Source organism: Paroedura picta, chromosome 1 (assembly GCF_049243985.1).
Source record: "Paroedura picta isolate Pp20150507F chromosome 1, Ppicta_v3.0, whole genome shotgun sequence".
NCBI classification, from domain to species: Eukaryota; Metazoa; Chordata; class Lepidosauria; order Squamata; family Gekkonidae; genus Paroedura; species Paroedura picta.
In genome coordinates this window covers 108,568,719-108,590,088 of record NC_135369.1, presented here as the reverse complement: position 1 = coordinate 108,590,088, position 21,370 = coordinate 108,568,719, and the positions used below count along the sequence as shown (strand labels likewise).

Genomic DNA, 21,370 nt, shown 5'->3' with positions numbered 1-21,370 from the left:
ACTAGATTTCCCTCTTTCTTTAAAATACGCTATCCTTCTCCATCCTCTGCTTCTTTAGTTCCAGAGAGCTCCAGAGAAGGGGAGAAGATCCTTGGTATCTTATTGACTGCTCCCTCCCGCCTCACTCCAAATGGCTTTCAGTTGTATGCATGTCTTCTTCAAAATGTCAAGGAGGCTTGCTTTCAAGCAAGCAAATACAGAACTGCAGCCATAAAAGATCATATATATGGCGGTAGACATGCTCATAAAACTCCCTATCCCTCAACAGGATAAAAATATATTTCACAGTATTTTGAGACCTACACAGATTATTATTTGCTATTACATTACTATAATGCCAGTCAGTGTCTAACTTTAAAACACAGTCAAGCAGGACTTCTATTATATGATATTCATTCAGACTTAATTTTTCATGAGTAAACTATCTCCTAAAATACTTACTTAGGTTTTTTCTTTGTGACTTCTCCTGTATTCTTGTGAAGCACACTCAATAACCTTCTAATAGTGGCAGGCTCACTCACAGTTTGATAATGTAAAAGCACCTAGAACAATAGTTTTGTTTTAATTGATAATGCTCCTGAAGCTTATTCAGTAGCTGAATACAATTCCAGAAAATTCATTTCCCAGAAGACAGGATGAGATTTTGCTTTTTGCATAAAACCCACCCTCTATTATATTGTCCAATATTCTCATTTAATCATGCAACCCATTGGGCACAAAAGCCGTGCAATCTTGTCTGAAGATTTTGTCTAGTCTCTTGTCCAATACCTTCTTCCATGACTTTGTGTCTTCCAAGAATTACTGAATAAAGTCATCTTGTCAAACACAATATCAAGATGTAGACTGTGCTCTATTTCTCAGGGTGACAAGGAAGCATCAATAGACAATACTCTACTAATAAGGTGAGCATTATATATATTTTAGTGTTTAAAAAATGTTAAGAACTACTGGAAACACTCAGTGTCCAGACTCACAGGGAATCCTTTGGTGATGGGAATCTCAATATTGAAGATGAGGAGTCGTGCTCTGAAGCGTGTACAGACTTTGATAGGTTCCTTGGGACAACAAAATATACAGCCAACCCTGCAAAAGAGGAAAATGTAGAAACCAATCAGACTATTTACAGACAATAGCTTTTCATATTTTTTAATGTCATCACACACTAACTTCAATTAGACGTAACAGGAAACCGTAACCTGTTTAAACCACAACTGCTGGTTAGTCTGCCTGATGTACATAACGCGGTCACCATTTGTGCATCCCAGTAAGTCTGTTACTTTGCTTCCTTTTCTTTTTCCAAGCACAACCTCCACTAACACCCTGAGCTGGCTGCTGGCAAGGCCTCACTACTTACAAACCTTGTAGTTATTGGTCAGCTGCAATAAAGGGAAGACGAAAGCCTCCTATTCAAATGTTGGCTAAGGGCTGCTGGTTTTCTGCCTCATTTCTATCCAGCTGGTATTTGTTGGTTCTTTCAGTCACAAAAGACAAGAAGGAACACTGCATTGGAAATAGTTCTTTTATATATCTTGGGACACCCATGATAGTATTTACTGTATCAAACTAGTGCTAAATTACAAGTACATAAAATATGCACTTTCCATGCAGACAGTTCATTTTATTATTCCCTGAGTAACTTCTGTGTTGACAAAGCAGTTCACAAAACTGTCATAAAAATCTGGCAAGAGAATTTCATCACCCTCCCCAAGCTTTTGATAATCAGACTGGTGATTTAAAAAGGGGGAACCTAATATTTTGCTATTCCTTTCCCTTGTCCCTAGCTGTGATGTAGTCATGGCCACTAGGCGCAAAGTTCTTCTCCCCTTTGCACTTCTGCCTTACAGCTAATGTAGCATCCAGTAATTCATCTTACTGAGTGGCAACAAACAGGACAAAGTTGTGCTGTAGTGGTTAGAGTGTCTAATTAAGAACTGGGATACCCAGGCTCCGCTCTGCCATGGAAGCTTAATGGGGGACTCTGAGCTTGTCACACACTCTCAGCCTCACCTACCCCTCCTCCCATTATTGAGAGGACAAATGGAGGAGAAGAGAATTATGGAAGGTGCTTGGGTCCCCACTGGGGAGGGAGGAAGCATATAAATGAAGTAAATAGAGTGTCTAGAGTCACTGGATTGCCAGACCATATTCTCTTGTAAAAAAACACAATCCAGATACATCAAGCAACAAGACAAATGACCTCAGCAAGACCCTTTGCACAATGCTTGGAATCCAGTTCTGTGTTTCATACCATTCCCAACCCATTACAGGAACATTCCTAATGTATGGCTGTATTCCAGACATAAAGCAATAACATGGTTTTAACTTATGGTTAAATTTGTGAAACCAATATCCACAAACACTCAAAACTTTGTTTGCCTTGACAGAAAATGGCCTGCAAAATGGAGCTCTTCCGCCAGGTCTATGGCTGAGGTCGGGCGGCAAGGAAGATCTGAGGGCCCCCTATAGGGGCAGTAGCGAGGTCAATCAGTACCCTCTTGTACCACCCCCTCCAGATGATGAAGATTTGGAGGTTTTTAGATCAGGAAGAGTTTTTATGGTTATATCTTGGTTTTGATGGGGGGTTGTTTTGTATGTACTGGGTTTTATATTGTACTGGGGGTTTTATTGAATGTTGTAACCCACCTCAAGCTTTCGGGGGGCGGCGGGTAATTAATAATAACAACAACAACAACAAACTGGCATGGAAAAACAGTTGGACAGCAAGAACTTGATACCGGGAATAACTGAAGCTATACACATGGAATTAACCAAATTAATCCACCATTCCATACATGGAGCCAAAATTTAATAGAGGATATGTTCTCTTATCCTACTACTGTGCCCACTTCAGTTTAACATACTGGTTTAAAACCTGTTTTCTGAAACCATGCTTTGCAAGTTGCAAATGAGCTCATTCCTTCCCTCTTAACATTAACCTAAAGAAGGAGTACAGCTTAGAGTGACATGTGCATGGACAAAACATGGTTCCCTTGTAAACCAGAAACATGTTTTGTGAGCCAAGGATACAAGGGAAATTGCTTTCCATCAGCAACATAAAACTACAGTTAACTTGGGAGAACGATGGGGAAGAAATCCATTTCAGCAAGGGAAGGCAGAGGGACATATTCATAAGGCTGCAAACTGTTCCACTGGGTCTTTGTGAAACTAAATTCAGTGGCTAGAACTGGGTCTTTACCAAATGGATACTCATTTGGGCTTTAGTGTAACTTTCAAAAAATGGAACTATGCATGTCAGAGACTATACTTTGTACGCTACCTGATGCAGCATTAAATTTTTAACAAAGCTGTCTGATTTGCTGCCAGTTTTTCATTGCCTATGGCCTGCCTCACTATTGCTTGAAAGATTCAGGTAGCCAAATTCTCCCCCCCCCCCAAAAAAACCCCAAAAAAACTGGTAAACCACTGATTATCCAGCATAACGGTTACAAAGTTTCTGGGTAAACAAATCATTGCTTAGAATACAACTCTTTTCTGCACTCACTTGATTTTGATGATATCCATGCCAGTCAAAGTGAGACTAACGTGATCTCCTGCTGCAGCCCAATCCACTGGTTCACTGTGCAGGGCAATTCCTAGAAATGAGTAAAACCAGAACTGAACAGTAAACTACCTTGGTTTAACAGCTACAAGCATTTCTGTTTGTGCCAATTCTGCTGCACAAACCACTGCTCATCAGTTTTCAGTATGAATGAGGTGATAGTAAAAGCTGTTGACTAAAACCTCAGACGAACAACGTTTTTGTTTTCTGGAACCATCATTACTTTGGATATTCAGAAAGTTTTTGGCAAGTCACAACTTCGGACTCTAAGCACGTCACCTTGTAGTTATCACAATTTTGAAAGTATGACCGCACAAGAATTTGTCAAGCCTCCCATCTTCCGCTCTTTATGTATAGGCACACTGCCCACAGTATTTTAGCTATTTTAAATATTTTGGTGGTACCTGCTTTCATTTTTCAACAAATGAGTTCATGCTTTCTTTCTATGTAATGGCGAAACAAACAAGTACGCTACATGGCACACTAAAATGTGTACTAATCATCAACATCTTATACAAAGTTTACTAAAGAAATCCTGTAATACATAAGTGACTGTGTATATACACAAAGCCTCTGAAGCATTTATGTTTGTTGGAATCAATAATAGGAGATCATATACAGAAAAGGTATTCAACAACGATTATATCTAAAAAGATCTAAAAAGTACTAATAATGCTTCACTGTAGAATAATTTTATCTGCTACAGAGCAACATGGCCAAATTAATATAGTGTTTAACGTTTCAAGTCTTTCTTAAAGGTAAAGGTATCCCCTGTGCAAGCACCGGGTCATGTCTGACCCTTGGGGTGACGCCCTCTAGCGTTTTCATGTCAGACTCAATACGGGGTGGTTTGCCAGTGCCTTCCCCAGTCATTACCGTTTACCCCCCAGCAAGCTGGGTACTCATTTTACCGACCTCAGAAGGATGGAAGGCTGAGTCAACCTTGAGCCAGCTGCTGGGATTGAACTCCCAGCCTCATGGGCAGAGCTTTCAGACGGCTGCCTTACCACTCTGTGCCACAAGAGGCTCCCTCAAGTCTTTCTTACGGTTTGGGAAAAAAACAGCATGTATTTCAAACTCACGACTGTCATCTCAGAATGACAATTAAGCCTCGTCCATTAAAACAGTACTGATATTACAGACTTGCATAAACTATCCAGTTATTAATTAGAATTAACGTAGTAGAAACATGGACAAAAGCCACAAGCCTCCCATCTTCCACCTGCAGCATTTTAGCCGTTTTAAATATTTTCACAAAGCCATCCACTAGATATTAATGGAGGTTAAACATGGTTAGCTTGCTTTGGAATATGAAAATTGTCAAGGAGAAAAGCTGTCTTCTAAAAGGAAAAAAGAAAAAAAACCTCCTAGGTGTTGCCTTCACAAACATTTCAAATCATCCCCTCTCATAATAGGCATACAAAAAAACTTCTGAGAACATTTTTCTTTAGTTCAGCTTCAAAGCAGAATAGGGCATTTTATAAGCACATGTAAACATTTAGGTATGTAACTCAGGACCCTCCACCAAGCCTGTCTACTTCAGTTCATAATGGTCCAGTTTGGAATGTTGTTATCCAACAACTATATGCCCTTTACCAAAGAGACAAATGGTTCTCAAATTGAAAGGTCCATCTCACTATGCGAAAAGTGAAATGCTCCATAGTCAAGGCCATGTCCTTTGAAGCTGATCAGGTGAATGAGGGCAATCTTTATTTCAGACAACATGACACAGATGACTGTACTACTCTCCCCTAATCATCTTTCTTATTTCTATATTTGTGTGTTACCTTAAGATTCCCTCCCAATGCCTAGCAAGTCTGCCACTAAGGTTCATAACAGGGCAACACACAGACACAAATCCTTCATCAGCAAGCTCTTCCCCTGTTCACATTAAGCTCTGAACATGCAGATCAGTAACATTAAAATGAACGGGACCAGCACCGGCTACCATCAATGAGGAGACCAAGGGAGGTGAGTACAATTAGTAGTAATGCAGGAGTTCCTTTGCTCACAGAGCAGTCCTGATGTACACTGGAGCTTTTGCACACAAATCTCATGAGCAGCATCTTTCTCATATGCTTCAGTGTTTGAGGCACTGCATGCATGCAGATGATCTTGCATAAATGGGGTCTATAATCATTTTCTCTTAATTATCATATTGAGATGTCTTGAAGGTTTTGTTGATCTGGAAATGTTCATCATGATTTTAAACAAAGTGAAATCCTTAGCAATGAGATCTGCACTATCCTCTTCTCCCTCTGCAAATGCCAGAAAGTGGAGCCCCAGATTGCTGCCAGTTTCAAAGTAGTATAAACCAAAGCACTGAACAAATCAACTAAACTGCATTATTTTTCTTTTTCTGTAAGCTACATTTGCTCCCTCATTATATTCCTGGTTCGGTATTCTATCAATAAGATTTACTATTGCTTCTGTCAGAAATGCTCTTATGGGCAAAACTCGGTAAAGTAATAATTATCAGCCTATAAAAACTGTTTAAGAATCTTTAGATCAAGCTCTATTTTTACATTTTGCTTTGGCTTTCTTGTTAAACTAAGTATTAATAAATACCAAACACCATAATAGTTCCTATTTCACAATTTTTCAATCATGCTAATAAAGTGTATATCTGAAGTAATGAGTCAAATCAATGACAGAAGCCAGAGGTTCATTTCAGTTCTCACATACAGTCAGAGCAAAACTATTTCCAGTATATACCCAAGACTACAAAATACACTGCACGTTGTCTGTACCTTTCACGCTGCATGTTTCATTAGGAGGCATTGCTAGCAGTCGATCTCCAACCTGGACATAGCCTGCTTCTATTTTACCAGTCACACAAAATCCTGATCCTTGATCTAGAACAAACATGATGAATTTGAGAGTGTGCCGTCATTTGTGCAGATATTTAGTAAGAAGAAAGTCAACAACTGTACAATTAAGTTTTACATTATAATGCTTACACTTAAAGCCAACATTAGTGCCTTGCCCAAACATAATATGCTCATCCATGTGCGGCATTTTCACACCACAGTGTGAACATTTTTTAAATATGGCCTTAGAGGCCATATTAACAGGAACACTTACTAAATGTGTCTTATTGCAGTGGTGAAAAAGGGACTGAGCGGATTGGAGGCGCACTGTCCTGGTCATGTGTACGCTCGGCAGGAAACCAAGCACATGCACAGTTCTAGGGGCGGGAGAGCCCCCTATAGGAGCTTAGCTGATAAACGTTTTCCATGGCCAGCCTGCGCTTGCATGGTCCCAATGTGGGACTGCATCACAAGATGGATAATGAATCCCTACACTTAACCACAGAATTTTTCTCTCCTCAATATGCATTGGCTATTTCAAAACAACTGCTCACCACTTCCACAAGCAAGTTATCGGTGAATTCAAAACAGTGGCCACTGACTGAACATGATGGTCACCTAATCTAGGAGTTGGGAACTGCAGATAGAGTAGAAAGGGGCTGTGTTCAATGGAAGAGCATCTGCTTGGTATGCAGAAGGTTCTCAGATTCAGTCCTCAGTATCTCTAGCTAAGGATCAGGTAGCAGGCATTATGAAAGACCTTCACCTAAAGCCCTGGAGAGCACCTAAAGCCCTCGTGTGAGTAGACAGCACTGATTCTGATGGACCTGATTCAGTATAAGACAGCTGTCATGTCAGCCCATAGGGTCTGAAAATGGGACAGAGTGAGCTTAAGAGGAGCCAAGAGAGGTAGACCAGCCATTTGAAGTGACAGGGCAAAACAACGAAGAACAGCCAGGAACTAGCAGAGAGGCCACACAGAGATTAGAGACACAGGAGATCAGTGAGCTTCTTGAGCAAAGAAGATTGAAGCAAAGGCAAAATCTAAGTTGCACGGGGAGTGCCCAGCTACCCATCTGTTGTGGCAGGAGACTGGAAGAAGCAGCTGAGTATTTACAGGATGATTGAGAAACAAGGACTCTCTGAGTCAAGGCTTTGCAGGATCAGTGCATATTGCTCAGAGGCACCTATTTGAATCAAAGGCACCCTGAGCTCAGCTTAGGTGCAACAGGTGAGACTGCCATCACACGCACCAGAACACCTAGATTCCTGCCCAGCTACCTTGCCAAGCATCGGAACAGTTTGCTTTGACTCCTCTGGATTTCTGTCTGCCTAAACTTCCTGGACTGCTACATGATGGTGCTGGATCTCTGCCCGTCTCAACATTCTGGACTGCTACTCACCGTTGTATGAACTCTGCCTGCTCTGACTGAAGAACGCTGACCACGCTGCTTTGGAATGCTGCCTGCTTACTGCCTAATCCGGTAACAACCCAGCCTCAGTTGCTTAGTGACACTGCAGCTACCCTCTGCCTTTGTCTCAAGGAGGGAAAGGCTGTGTCAAGTAACATACCAAGCATGATTTGGGGGAGCCAGCAAAACAGTTTCATTTATGTTGTGCCTTTGCTGCAAGTACGATTCCCAAGAAAGCAAGGAACGCACATACACAAGCCTGTTTCTGTGTGTGCATAGCCCTTGTTGGATTGAGGCTCTTGGAAGCAAGTTATCTACTGAGATCCTTTCACTTTTCTCCTTTGGCAAATGCTGAAAGAATCTAGGGGGGAAACCTGGCATGAAAATTCAGGTGGCAGGATTTCAAGGACTATCGGGGTAAGTACGGAAACATGCTAGTACATGTCTAGCAACTTTTACTAATTCAATAAGCATGTCTCTGCTGGCCTAAACCTAAGCATTTCTGATCCAGCAAACAGGTGTTTATAATAGCACATATGAAGTGCTGCACCAAGGCTGTGGGATTCCCTAGTCATATCACTTATATCAGCATAGAAAGTGCCAGAAAAAAGGCTAATTGTCATGGCCTGGATCCAACCAACTACCAGCAGAAGGCACCAGAGTGGATGTGAATTTGCCTGCTGTTCCCATCTCCGTTGGGACAGTTCCTTTAGATCTCCTGAAGAATTATCCCACCTGGGGCTGAGAAGCTGAAATAGCACAAGGGTATGGATCAAAGATGTCACTTTTTAAATAAAAAGGATGCACCCTTCCATGATAATGCCATGGACCTAACCATTAATATTTAATTTTAAAAATTTATGAACATGAAGACATACGAAACAATTTTCATTAACAATATTTATCAGACTTTACTACTGACCTTTAAAAACATCTGATACACATAATCTGAATGGTTTATCCACTGATCTCTGGGGTGGCTTGAAAGAATCTGCAAATAACCCAACACAGCTTGTTAACAGTCCTGTCTTTCACACCGAGCAGTTATAAGATTGCACTTATTTACACCTGCTATGATCCCCCAGTTGTAATTTTAAATTACTAATAAATCTTAGCAGTGTGAAACTCACCAATCTGTTCCAGCAGGCATTTTCCTTCATACCATTTGGTCAGCTCACTTGACAGACTTCTTGTGACTAGATTTTCACCACCTAGCCCACTGGTAGGGATGTAAGCTACATCTGACTCCTAGTTGAGAGAGAAGTTGAATTTATGATGGAAAATGGCACACAAATTTTTACTAGCACAATATATTTCTAAGTTTTTGAAAATGCAAGCCAAAATTCTCTGCTTTCTCAAGGAAGAAAAGGCTAAAGCTATTTAAGCAGTTCTACATACATTTTTAAAGGGCAAAACTATCTATTACTATCTCCCTTCAAAGTCCATGAAATTGCTAAATATGGAATAAAGTTTGAGTCCAGTAGCATCTTTAAGACCAACAAAATTTTATTCAGGATATAAACTTTTGTGTGCAAACACACATTTTCAGATAATGATTATGCCTATATAGTATATGCTGAAGAGCACATCAATACCCCTGTACGAATGAAGACAAAATATTTCAGGTTTCTGGTGCGCAGTAAGCCTCAATCCTTTGCAGATCTGGAAACGATTTTCATAACTGCTGGAAGCCTTCATATATTTTAGTCACCAAATATCTACATTTATACCACAGTTCTGCTGGGGGTGGTATGCTCAGACAGATACTCATCACTGTCTCAAAACACAAAAAGGAGTACATACAAAAACTCCTGAACTTTAAGCAGAGGATATTGTCATGGCATCCAAAGGCAGTTTGGATTTTAATCATTTCAATTTTATATTATTTATACCTTAAAGCCAGCTTGCTTAAGGAACTGCCCAAGTTTAACAACAATTTCTAGAAATCTCTCCTGTTTCCAGTTCACCTGTAATAAACAAATATAAACCATTTCAGAAAAGCAAATAGTTTGGAAATAGTTTTCTGGCAGGGGCTCATGGGAATTGTAGTCCATGAACATCTGGAGGACCACAGGTTGATTACCCCTGATATACAGCAAAAACTAGTGGCAGTGTTACATTCTACTGTTATGAATTGTAGAAAGAAGTTGCAGATTGATTATAATTTTTGCTGAATTTCCTGGCCTCCAAGCGACATTTTCTTTGCCAATCCAAATTGGGTACTAACTGTTGTCTTCCTAACTTAATCTCCCAGGTAACATTAAAGCCATTTAAGTTGACTCCTTGTCAATCCAGATCACCAGGTGCATGCATTTAGTGCAAGGAATTTGGGAAATCTGTAAATGATTCAGTAACAGTGTACAGTTGGTCATGGAAGCCATGAAGGTCATGGAAAATGTGAGTCAAATTGGCTGAATATAACAGGAAATCAATACTTGAACTAGACCCTTCTTTAGTTAACGATGAAGTCCAAGATGAGGTCAATGGCAGTAGTTTACCAAATTCCACTCTTCCAGAGGTTAATCAGGACAGGTGGAAAGCAGGCAGGACAGTGTGTTACGAAAGGACAGGGCTCCTCAGGTGCTCTGCCCCACTCCAGTCACCCCCAGTTTTCTCCCAGACCAAAAACAAAAGCAAGGACATGCATAGGATTAAGATCTGGAAGTTTTTCATTTAAGCAGCAGCTCAACCATGAAAACACTTTGAAGAAAGGACTAATATACTAAAATACAGCATATGAAACTGTGTTTTGCTCTAGAAGATGAAAATCAGACCAACTGGTAACTAGGTTATACTGAGTGATTACACTATCAGCCTTTAAAAGATGATGAAATACTTAAAAATAAGATTGACCTTGGTGGGACACAACAAAACAACTGGGTGTGATGTAGAGCAGTGGTCCCCAACCCCCGGTTCAGTGACTGGTACCGGTCCATGGATCAGTCGGTACTGGGCCGCAGCTCCTCCTCCTCCCCAGCTGCTGCCCTGCCACTCTGCCGCTGGCTCACCTTTGGCGTTCTCCCGTAGCCGCCATGGGGCTCCCCCTTGGTGTGGCTGCTGGCAACACCCCCCAGTGGGCAGTGGGAAGTCGGGGTGCCGGTGGGAAAGCAAGCGGAGCAGGGGCTCAGGCGGCAGTGGTGACATCCCTCAGCAAAAGACTACCCCCACTGCGTCTACCATCTTCTAGTACCCTCAAAACTCAGTGAGACCCTAATCAGCTACAGTTTAAGAAAGCACATTTTGAAGTCTGTTCTATAGAGCCACAACACAAAATGCCTTGACTTATGTACCACTCTTGTTCCTAAACGGAAACCATTTGGCATCTAAGACAGCAAGAAACTTCTTTATTGATTAATAATTTATAAATAGAGGTAAACTGAACAGCAGTAGTTTGGGGCTTGGAAAAACTGTACTGAACTGCTGAAATAGACAGAAAAAAGTTCAGCATTCATATCATAAGCCGTTAATTTTATACCAGAAGGAACGGCATTAGGACTATACCTCAATTAGAATTCCTAGAGCTGAGCTACTGATTCCTTGTCCCCATGCCTAGAAAACTAAGATGGTCCACTGCCATATTAACCAGAAGAAAAGCTCACCTTCTGGCCTTTAAAAGGACTGGTGGACAACCTAGGGCAGTGGTCCCGAACCTTTTATCACTGGGGACCGATCAACGCTTGATAATTTTACTGAGGCCTGGGGGGGGGGGTAGTCTTTTGACGAGGGACGTCGCCGCCACTGGCTGAGCCCCTGCTCCACTTGCTTTCCCACTGGCGCTCCTTTCCTGTCCTCTACCATTCCCCGAGGTCCATTTAAGTTTGCACCTACTGCTTCAGTGACTCCATCCAGCCACCTCATTTTCTGTCTTCCCCTTCTTCTTTTCCCCTCAATCGCTCCCAGCATTAGGCTCTTCTCCAGGGAGTCCTTCCTTCTCATGAGGTGGCCAAAGTATTTGAGTTTCATCTTCAGGATCTGGCCTTCTAAGGAGCAGGCAGGGCTGATTTCCTCTAGGACTGACCGGTTTGTTCACCTTGCAGTCCAAGGGACTCGCAAGAGTCTTCTCCAGCACCAGAGTTCAAAAGCCTCAATTCTTTGACACTCGGCCTTCCTTATGGTCCAACTTTCACAGCCATACATTGGGAATACCATAGCCTTGACTAGATGTACTTTTATTGGCAGGGTGATGTCTCTGCTTTTTAGGATGCTGTCTAGATTTGCCATAGCTTTCCTCCCCAGGAGCAAGCGTCTTTTAATTTCTTTGCTGCCAGTACAAATTAGAATCCACTTTTAACACCTACCACTAAGTCACAGTCTGAGTAAAACTGCATTTAGACATACCAAGACTGAATAGGGCAGGGGGTTAAAGGTGGGCTCTAACTCCTGACCCAGTGGACCCCAACTTTCAATATCTTCATTCTCAGAGTGAGCAGTATGACTTATCATAACAACTGAATGCATCTTATGTTGCAAGTCTTACTGTTGTTCTGATTAATAATTTTTTAAATATCCATTAAGGTCAAGACATCAAACTTAAACATTTCCTTTCAAGAGGATAATATTAATAAACTGTATTAAATTCTCTGTAAGATAGAATACTTAATGAAAGAAATAAAGTACCTGATCCATTTTATTGACTGCAACTGCCAGCTGTGTTACCCCAAGTGATCGAACTAATAACCCATGTTCTCTTGTCTGTCCACCGGTTTCAAACCCTGCTTCAAACTCTCCTCTGCTGGCATCCACAACCAGTATAGCCACATCAGCCTAAGAAAATAAAAGAATCAGGGAATGAAGGTGGGATAGCGGTTTGTGTGCTGTATGTGGCCAGGACGAGATTCCAATTCACTCAAAGTTGTGAGGAGGCTAAAAATCAGGGGAAACTCTGTCTGCAACCCTTAGCACCGTGGGGAAAGGGTAGTATTTAAAAAGAGAGATTGTAGTTACTAGTATCAAGAGTGGTTTGAAGCTGCTTATCTTCATCTTAAAATTTATGCATTTTACATTATTCTAAACAAATATATGCCATCTGTCCAGAGAGCATGCCGGAGATAGCTTCACTCTACTCCACCAATCATACTGGAAGGAGTTTCTGAACAAAAGGCTCAATTGCACCACCACCACCACCACTACCACCACCCCGCCAAAGAGGTGTCAGAGCAGTGTATTCAAAAACAGCAGGAAAAAAGTCTTGATGGTTGAAAGCACTTCAAAACTCCGTTTTTTGTAATAATTTAGAATTGTACCACATATTCAAAAGGTGCCAAGAAAGGAGTCTGTTTACCTGTGCAGCTCCTGTGATCATGTTTGGAATGAAGTCCTTATGGCCAGGAGCATCCATCAATGTAATTACTTTTGTTTTTGTCTCAAATTTGGTCATACCAACATCCATTGTCACCCCCCTTGAAATAAAATGAAATGCATAATTCTCAGTGGTTTCTGAAATTTACCATGATTACATGTACTCACTGATTATCCTACTTGTTGTACCAGTGCTAAAAATCATCAAAGAATTATTTGGGATAAGCAGTAGATTGGACCAAAATTATATGTGTATGCTATACCTTTTATGGGTGCATGCTAGTTGACAGTTGAGCCTCATTGGATGATCATTTCTTACATTAGTTACATGTTTAGTGTATGTTAGAGCAATTCCCATATTGTTCATCACACCAAATAACTATTCTCACAACAACTTAATTAAGTAAAACTACTATAATTTAGTCTTAATATTGGTATATATCGCAGATGTTACAATCATCTGAAACACAATGATGAACACACTTTTGGTATTGATGCCAACAGGATACAACAGTGTTATGTTAAACTATGTCCAGAGCACCCTAAAATTTCTTAGAAGCATGTCAGGGAACTCCTCTGTGAAATCACCTATCACTGAAAGGAAGCTTCTGCACTAGGGATGGGCGTAAACTGGTTCATGACCTCACATTTGACACAAATATGATTGGTTCATGTCTCCCAAATCTAGGTTTGAAGGAAGCAACCTCCCCCCAACATGTCCTGGACTTTTTGACTGGTTGGGTTTGGGCCATTTAAATCTAGCAGCTGAGCTGTTAGTTTTAAATTGCTGAGGGGGGGAACCGTCCACTAAAATGGATGTCAAGTCTCCCAGACATTTCAGGTTGACAGCAGACGGGCAAGGCACACACACACTGAAAGGCAGAAATGAAACTTCCAAGTGGGAAGAAGTGAAATCCATCACAGAAATGCCTTACAGGCATTTCATGCTGACAACAGGCTGCGTGTACCTCTTCACTATCATCCTGAAATGGCTACAAGAGATTTCAACACACTGGCTTGTCTCCTCCCCACCTTCCAAAGGGAGGGAAGCAAATTGATGAACTGAAATGACATGCAGCCATTTTGGGCTGAGATGGGCACACACTCCTGTCAGACCAAAATGGTTGAAACATATTTCAACATGCTGATTTTCTTTCCCCCCACTTCCAAAGGGAGGGAAGTGAATCAGTATGCTGAAATGGCTTGCACATGCCCCACTATCAGCCTGAAATTACTATAAGCCACTCAATCATTGATTCGGCTTCCACACAGGAGGGAGCAAAATCAGTTGCTTGTAACCATCTCTGCTGTCACCCTGTTCCGTCTCCGCCCCCGCCCTTCTAAGCAGGCAAAAGTGAATTGGAATGGCCTGCACCAGTTCGTTTCAGGTAGTTGGGTCATTTGAGCTCAGGAACACCCCAAACTGGAATTTTCTGGTTCATGCTCATGCCAGTTCCCCACGGTCTTCTCCTGCATTATACTTCAGGACACTGGCAGTTATGTTCTAGAACAGTAGTCCTTGGCCTTTTGTATCTTATGTCATACAAATCATTCTATCAAAGAACCTGGGTCCCACTGCGATAGAACTAAAGAACCCACATTTTCCAAGGAGGATATGTATAAGTTCATGGGCATTCCGTTACTACTACTAGCATGCCAATAAGGTCAGCAGCAGACAGCATATCACTCTGGAAGGTGGACAGGGGTCCTACTTATACTGTGTCCTACCTAGACTATTTCTGCATCTCACCAGTGAGAACCACTGTTATAGAGCACGGTTAACTCACAATGAGCAGTGGAGAAGCCCAACAAGTTGTCAGTTCACATGTGGCAACAGTATGAATCCTACATTTGAAAAAATGAAACTGAATAGATTGTCCTATAACATTTCTTAGCCTGCCACCTGATATATCAAGTTCTATAGCAAGAGACAAATCAGAGGAAACTGATCATTGTCCTACAATAAGTGATGGTTTCACAGCTAAGGACAAAAATTCTTAGGAACTACTGCCTTGTATTTCACAGGCAGTGAGGTAACATCACATTTAGCTTTATATTAAAAAAAATCAAACTAAAATGGGAATATTGCTCACCTTTCTCTCTCTTCCCCAGTCTCATCTAAAACCCAAGCATAAGCAAATGATGCCTTTCCAGCTTTCTTGGATTCCTGCTCATATTTGTGCATAGTTCGCTTGTTGACATTCCCCAGAAGATAGAGTAAGTGACCCATTAGAGTGCTCTTTCCTGCATCAACGTGTCCTAAGATGATGAAAACTGAATTATCACAGATGCATGCATTTTATTTTTATTTCTTAATTATTTATATTTATTTAAAATTGTACATTTTAGGCAACTGCTCCTGGCCTGCTGGTGAGGAGGCATGTTAGGGGCCATATTATATTTAAGAAGCCATGCTATGTTTGCATTTTATTTGAAAGAAAAAATATATTTTTGTGTTCCTTTTGCCTCTAAAGACTGTACCTATTACCACCAGGTTAAGCAAGTGCTTTCCTCCTTGTCTCTTTTCCAACTCTGCTTTCACATCTATTTGTTGCTTTGCTTTTCCAGACTTTTTCACTGGAGTTGGAGCTGCATTCTGTTCTTCTAATGCTTGAACAGTCTGAGACGAAAGTGCTGGTTTGGAAGGAACCTCAGTTATTCCCAAATTGCTGTTGCCATCTCCAGCTGAGATTCCTTTTTGTGGCATGAGAGCATTATGCCCATTCTCCTCAGCATTCACACTACAAAAGGCGGAAATAATATTTGTGAGAACAAAGTTCATAGAACAAAAGACATTTCCGACTGACACATTTCCTGTACTTCTCCCACCATTTTGAAGTTCTAAACTAATGGGTAGCCAAATAATGTATTCAGCTGAATAATTATTTATCTTGAACTGTACAGAAGATACTTGCATTTATGAGACCTGTACTGTACTGTGGGAGAGCATTTGAGTTGGTCTTTTATATCACTGACTTTTGTTTATCCAAACTGTTTTTTAATCTTATTTTCATAACCTGACTGCTTATTGCACTTTCAAGTGGCTCTAATTTTTGTGTGCACTGAGGCAGCGGTCCACAACCTTTCGGCTGCCGTGGACTGCTGCTCCGGAGTGGGGCGAGAGGGCGGCCCAGGGGCCCGCGCACGCGCGGCAGCCCCAGCACAAATGCGCATGCGCGGACTGCCGTGCATGCGCATTTGTGCCGCCGGCATGCCGGCGGCCGCGGCTCCCCCTCCTGGCTCCTCCGGGCTGCCAGCAAATCGGCCACCAAAGCAGCCGATTAGCTTGCGGCTCGGCAAGCTTCTCTTCCCCCCCCTCCCAAAACCAGAAGCTTGCCGGGCTGCGAGCTAATTGGCCGCTTTGGCGGCCGATTTGCTCACGGCCTGGCGAGCTTCTCGCTTCGGGGGGGGAGGGAAGAAGAAGCCGCGGCCCGGCGCTAAGGCCTTCGCAGCCCGGCACCGGGCCGCGGTCCGCGGGTTGGGGACCACTGCATTGAGGCATATATATATGGGCCATAAAGCAGCAACGCAGGTTCTCTCCCTTTGCAGAAACATTAGTTCAAGATGAAAGGCAGCAAGGACAAGAAGTTGCCTAAAACATGTCATCTCCCTTGTGTCTGAAATGCTGACTGACTGGGGAGAGTAATAGTAGCCTAGGGCTAGTTCAAAAATAGCCAAAGTTATTACATGTAACTTCTCTGAGGCTCGGTCTTCGACAGACTTGATCTCTCTGAAGTAGCTGCCAACCTATTAATAATGGTACTTCCAAATCCATTTATTGGATGTCCATAAGAAAAAAGAATGGTTATTTCAACTGCCTGCTAGCAAAATCTGGGAGATGAGACCAACATGTTAGCTAAATGTTAGTCATAACCGAAGGTGAGTTACAGTGTCAGGCTGTAAATGTCCAGTTTGTGTATGGGGGGTGTTCCTGAAGATCTTCATGGAGGGGAGCCCCCTCACTTCTTCAGGCAGCCCATTTCACAGAGATGAAGCTACAATGGGCTGGGCTCTAATCAATTCTGGACAGGCCATCCTAAATCGTGATAGCTAACTAATGGCTGCCTGATTATCACAGTTGGTGCACAGTGGGATATAGAATAAGATGTAACACAGAGAGATATAAATCAACTACTTGTCTTACTTCTCTCTGATAATTTCTTTTCAGCAGAGCCAGCTTGGTGTAGTATTTAAGACCAGTGACCTCTAATCTGAAGAACTGTATTTGATTTCCCACTCCTTCATGTGCAGCCAGCTGGGTGACTTTGGGCTAGTCACGGTTCTGTCTCAGAGTTCTCTCCGCCTCAGCTACCTCGCAGGGTATCTGTTGTGGGGAGAGGAAAGGTAGGCGATTGTAAGTCGCTTTGAGATTCCTTTCAGGTAGTAAAAAGTGTGGTACAAAAACAGCTCTTTCCCATTTTTTAAGCTGGTTCCAAAGGGTTTTGTACATACTTGACTACCTCACATTGTGTGCCTTCATGGCAGAATGGTTGCCATTTTAAACCAAGGTCTCCACAATCACAGTCTGGCACCTTAACCACTACACCATACCTGCTCTCACCTGGGGAGGCATACCAACAATCAACAGCAGGCAGCACGGCAGCCTTCAGCCAACGCCAGACACCCTTCCTTGATGTTTCTAAAAGCTTATCTTGCTATATTTTAAACTAACATCCAGAAATTGTAGGACTCTGAAGCGGATGGTTTTAAAGTAAGCTTCATAGCTGTTCTCTCTGTGCTACTCAGAGTGAAAGGATTTTTAAAACTTGTAATGCAAAAATGCCTTCTTCTGAAAGTAATTATGAGTCAAACAAGGCCATGCTGCTTCGTTTTGTGGCATACACTACTAACTTTCTGTAAAAATAGAAAAAAGAAACCGTGCTACAGGTGCATCATGGTCAAGGAAGATCTAGAAGTGAGTTTGGAGAGGAATCAAGGCTTACCCTGGAACTTCAAAGCCAGTAGATTGTTTCTTTCCAGAGACAGTCATTTTGGTAACTTTTGGTACAACATCAGATTCAGTTCTGGTTGTCTGGGAATCTCTGTTTATTCCTGATTTGGGGGGGGGGGGGAGAGAAGAAGCAGAAGAATATATTGTAGCAGAAGAACAGACTAATTGGGAGCATTTCCAGTGTAGAATTCTGTGTTATAGCATCAAAAACAAAAAGTCTGGTCGTAAGTCACATCACTAACATAATTAACTGTGCAAGGTTCTATTTCTGTAATGTAGGCTGCATCTTTGAAAACTCATTTCCAAATACTTTGGTACAGATAGACTAGAATCTTCATTTCCAGTATGAAATTTAGTATCCAATGATTTCATTTTTAAAAAGGACTGCAATGCTTTTGAAAGTCTCTCCCATGTCTCTAAACAGGAGGTGTTATTTTTTAAAATATCTGACTAACATCTGACTAACATAACATCTGACTAACATATTGGGGAGCAGACGGCTGGCTACTCATCAACAGAGCTGGATGGCATCTGCATACTGGTGACAATTCAGCCCAAACCCCCAGACAAGCTGGCCAAGAAGGTGCATAAAGATGTTGAAAAGTATCAGGGAGAGGATCATGCCTTGTGAAACCCCACATTGGAGCTCATTCCAGCATGACTGTTCCTCCCTGACAGCGACCCTCTGTCCATGACCTTGGAGGAAGGAGATCATCCACTAAATTATGAAAACTAGCCAGCTTAGCCTGTTCCTTCGGTACTTGATTTCTTCTGAATTATGAAAGTCTATTTGGATGAACAGCGAACTTCAGAAGGAGCAAAGAAAGAAAAAGGAAATGTTCAAGAAATGGAGGGAAGGACAGATCTCTAAAGAAGACTATCTGCATGTTACCAAACACTGCAAGCCAGCCAACAGAAAGGCCAAAACTGGGAGTGAGCTGAGACTGGCCAGGAAAGCCCACTATAACAAGAGAATCTTTTTCAGATATGTGAGCAGCAAACGTAAGGCAGACGAGACAATAAGCCTGCTATTGGGTGAAGATGGAGAGACTCTGACTGAGGTCAGAGAGAAAGTAGAAATGCTCAGTACCTATTTTCCCTCTGAGTTTTCTCAGAAGAATATGTACACATCTAGGGATGATAGTGGGCAAGGTATACTGTCTTGGTGGCAGGATGAAAGGGTCAGAGAGGTTGTCGAGAAGGACCTGGGTGAGTTAAAATCCCCTGGAATGGATGGTATGCACCCAAGAGGGTGTCTAAGTAACAAAGGCTAGAGTTACTAGGTCTCCTGCTATAATGGTCCAGATAGTGTGCACCCGAGAGTGCTCAAAGAACTTTCTGGAGAGCTTGCAGCACCCTTGTCCCTAATCTTTAAGACCTCTTGGAGGACTAGAGAGGTGCCAGAAGACTGCAGGAGAGCAAATGTTATTCCAAGCTTCAAAAAAGGGAGATGACCTGGAAAACTACAGGCCAGTGAGTCTGACCTCAATTGCAAATTGCAAATATCATTGGCTGTATTTGGTTGTGACACAGATGTAACAGAATTGATTTTTATTATATATTCCATGTCATGTAAGAAGATCATAGTCTGATGAAGGGTGCTTGCACTCAAAAGCTCACACCTTGAATAAATCTTTGTTGGTCTTAAAGGTGCTACTGGACTCAATTGCAGGGAAGATAATGGTGCATTTTAAAATAATGGAGTAGATGCAATCATCTGAAGAGCAATTTGTTGATTTGGGGAAATCAGCACAGATTTGTCTCCAACAGGTCATGCCAGACCAACCTGGTTTCCTTCTTCAACCAAGTGACATGCTTATTAGATTGTGGAAACTCAGTGAATGTTGCTTACCTGGATTTCAGTAAGGCTTTTGACAAGGTTCCTCATGATGTTCTGATGGGTAAAATGGAGGACTGTAGACTGGATTTTTGGATGGCTAGGTAGATAGGAAACTGGCTAGAAATCACATCCAAAGCGTGTTTGTCAATAGTATTTCATCAGAGTGGAGGGAGTTGAGCTGTGGAGTGCCACTGAGCTCAATACTTGGTCTGGTACTTTTCAATATTTTAATCCTGCATTGAGCACGGGGATGGACTAGATGGCCTGTGTGGCCCCTTCCAACTCTATGATTCTATGATTTTAATCAATTATCCAGATAAGGGGGTGGAGGACTCCTAATTAAATCTGCACATGACACCGAAATGGGAGGAGTAGTGAACGCTCCAGAAGATAGGAATAGTGTTCAACAAGATCCAAACATGCTGGTAAACTGGGCAAATGAAAATGAGATGCAATGCAATAAGGAGAAGTGCAGAGTTCAACATTTGGGTCATAAAAATGAGAAGCATGCATACTGGATGGGGGATACACTTCTGGGTAGCAATGTGTGTAAATGGGATCTTGGGGTACTTGTGGACTGTAAGCTAAATATGAGCAGACAGTGTGATGCAGCAGTAAAGAAGGCAAATGCAGCCTTGGGCAATATCAACAGAGGCATCATATCAAAATCACATTATGTCATTGTCTCATTGTATACTGCATTGGTCAGAACCCACCAGAAGTACTATGTACAATTCTGAAGGCCTCACTTCAAAAAGGATGAGGAAAAAATTTAGAGAGAGACAGGGCAGAGAGACAAGAATGATCCAGAGCCTGGTGACCAAGCCTATGAGGAAAGGATTTGGGAATGTTCAGCCTGGAGGAGGTTGAGAGGGGACATGACTGCTGTCTTTAAGTATTTGAAAGACTGTCACTTAGAGAAGGGCAGGGAAAGGTTCCTGTTGGCAGCAGGGGATAGGACCCACAGTAATGGGTTTAAACTACATGGAGAATGATATCAGGGAAAAAATTTCAGTCAGATTATTTCAGCAGTGGAATCGACCGCCTAAGGAACTGGAGAGCTCCCCCTCACTGACAGCCTTCAAGCAGCAGCTGGACCGATACTTATCCTGAATGCTTTAGATTGATCCTGCGTTGAGCAGGAGGTTGGAATAGATGGCCTGTATGGCTCTTCCAACTCTATGATTCTACGAACCTAAACATTCCAATTCAGTTCAGAGCAGCCCCAAACCAAACCAGCCAGATTGGATGTCCCCTTCTTCTCTGTTTGTAGCCCTTTAAACCTAACAGGCAGACCCACCCTGCTGTTAGGTTTAAATGGCTGCTATCCATTTCAGTTTAACAGCAGCAGGATACGTGAGCCCGTCAGATCTTTGGCTGAAATGGTTCAAATCATTTCACTGATCCATTCTGCTTCCCCCCGTTTGGAAACAAAATAAACAGGTGAAATGGGTCACAGCCATTGAAACATAACTGGTCAGTTGTAGACCTGTACTGTTC

The 21,370-nt window shown here is 42.1% G+C and overlaps 1 protein-coding gene and 1 long non-coding RNA gene across 3 annotated transcripts in view; one reads left to right on the top strand and one right to left on the bottom strand.

Annotated features, from left to right (window-relative positions):
• HBS1L (HBS1 like translational GTPase) overlaps positions 1–21,370 on the bottom strand; it is a 54,313-nt gene that overhangs the window by 2,076 nt on the left and 30,867 nt on the right. For both annotated transcript variants that reach the window (XM_077352165.1, XM_077352176.1), the window contains 12 exons: positions 18,023–18,131; positions 15,561–15,820; positions 15,173–15,338; positions 13,063–13,180; positions 12,399–12,545; positions 9,674–9,748; positions 8,912–9,029; positions 8,704–8,772; positions 6,310–6,414; positions 3,503–3,593; positions 975–1,083; positions 442–542 (listed from right to left, as the gene is read on the bottom strand). In XM_077352165.1, coding sequence (XP_077208280.1) covers positions 442–542; positions 975–1,083; positions 3,503–3,593; positions 6,310–6,414; positions 8,704–8,772; positions 8,912–9,029; positions 9,674–9,748; positions 12,399–12,545; positions 13,063–13,180; positions 15,173–15,338; positions 15,561–15,820; positions 18,023–18,131 — 1,468 coding nt within the window. The remainder of the gene's footprint in view (positions 1–441; positions 543–974; positions 1,084–3,502; positions 3,594–6,309; positions 6,415–8,703; positions 8,773–8,911; positions 9,030–9,673; positions 9,749–12,398; positions 12,546–13,062; positions 13,181–15,172; positions 15,339–15,560; positions 15,821–18,022; positions 18,132–21,370) is intronic.
• Positions 7,902–21,370, top strand: part of LOC143844699 (uncharacterized) — a 28,442-nt gene continuing 14,973 nt past the window's right edge. The window contains exon 1 of the long non-coding RNA XR_013234099.1: positions 7,902–8,198. This is a non-coding gene — a long non-coding RNA (uncharacterized LOC143844699). The remainder of the gene's footprint in view (positions 8,199–21,370) is intronic.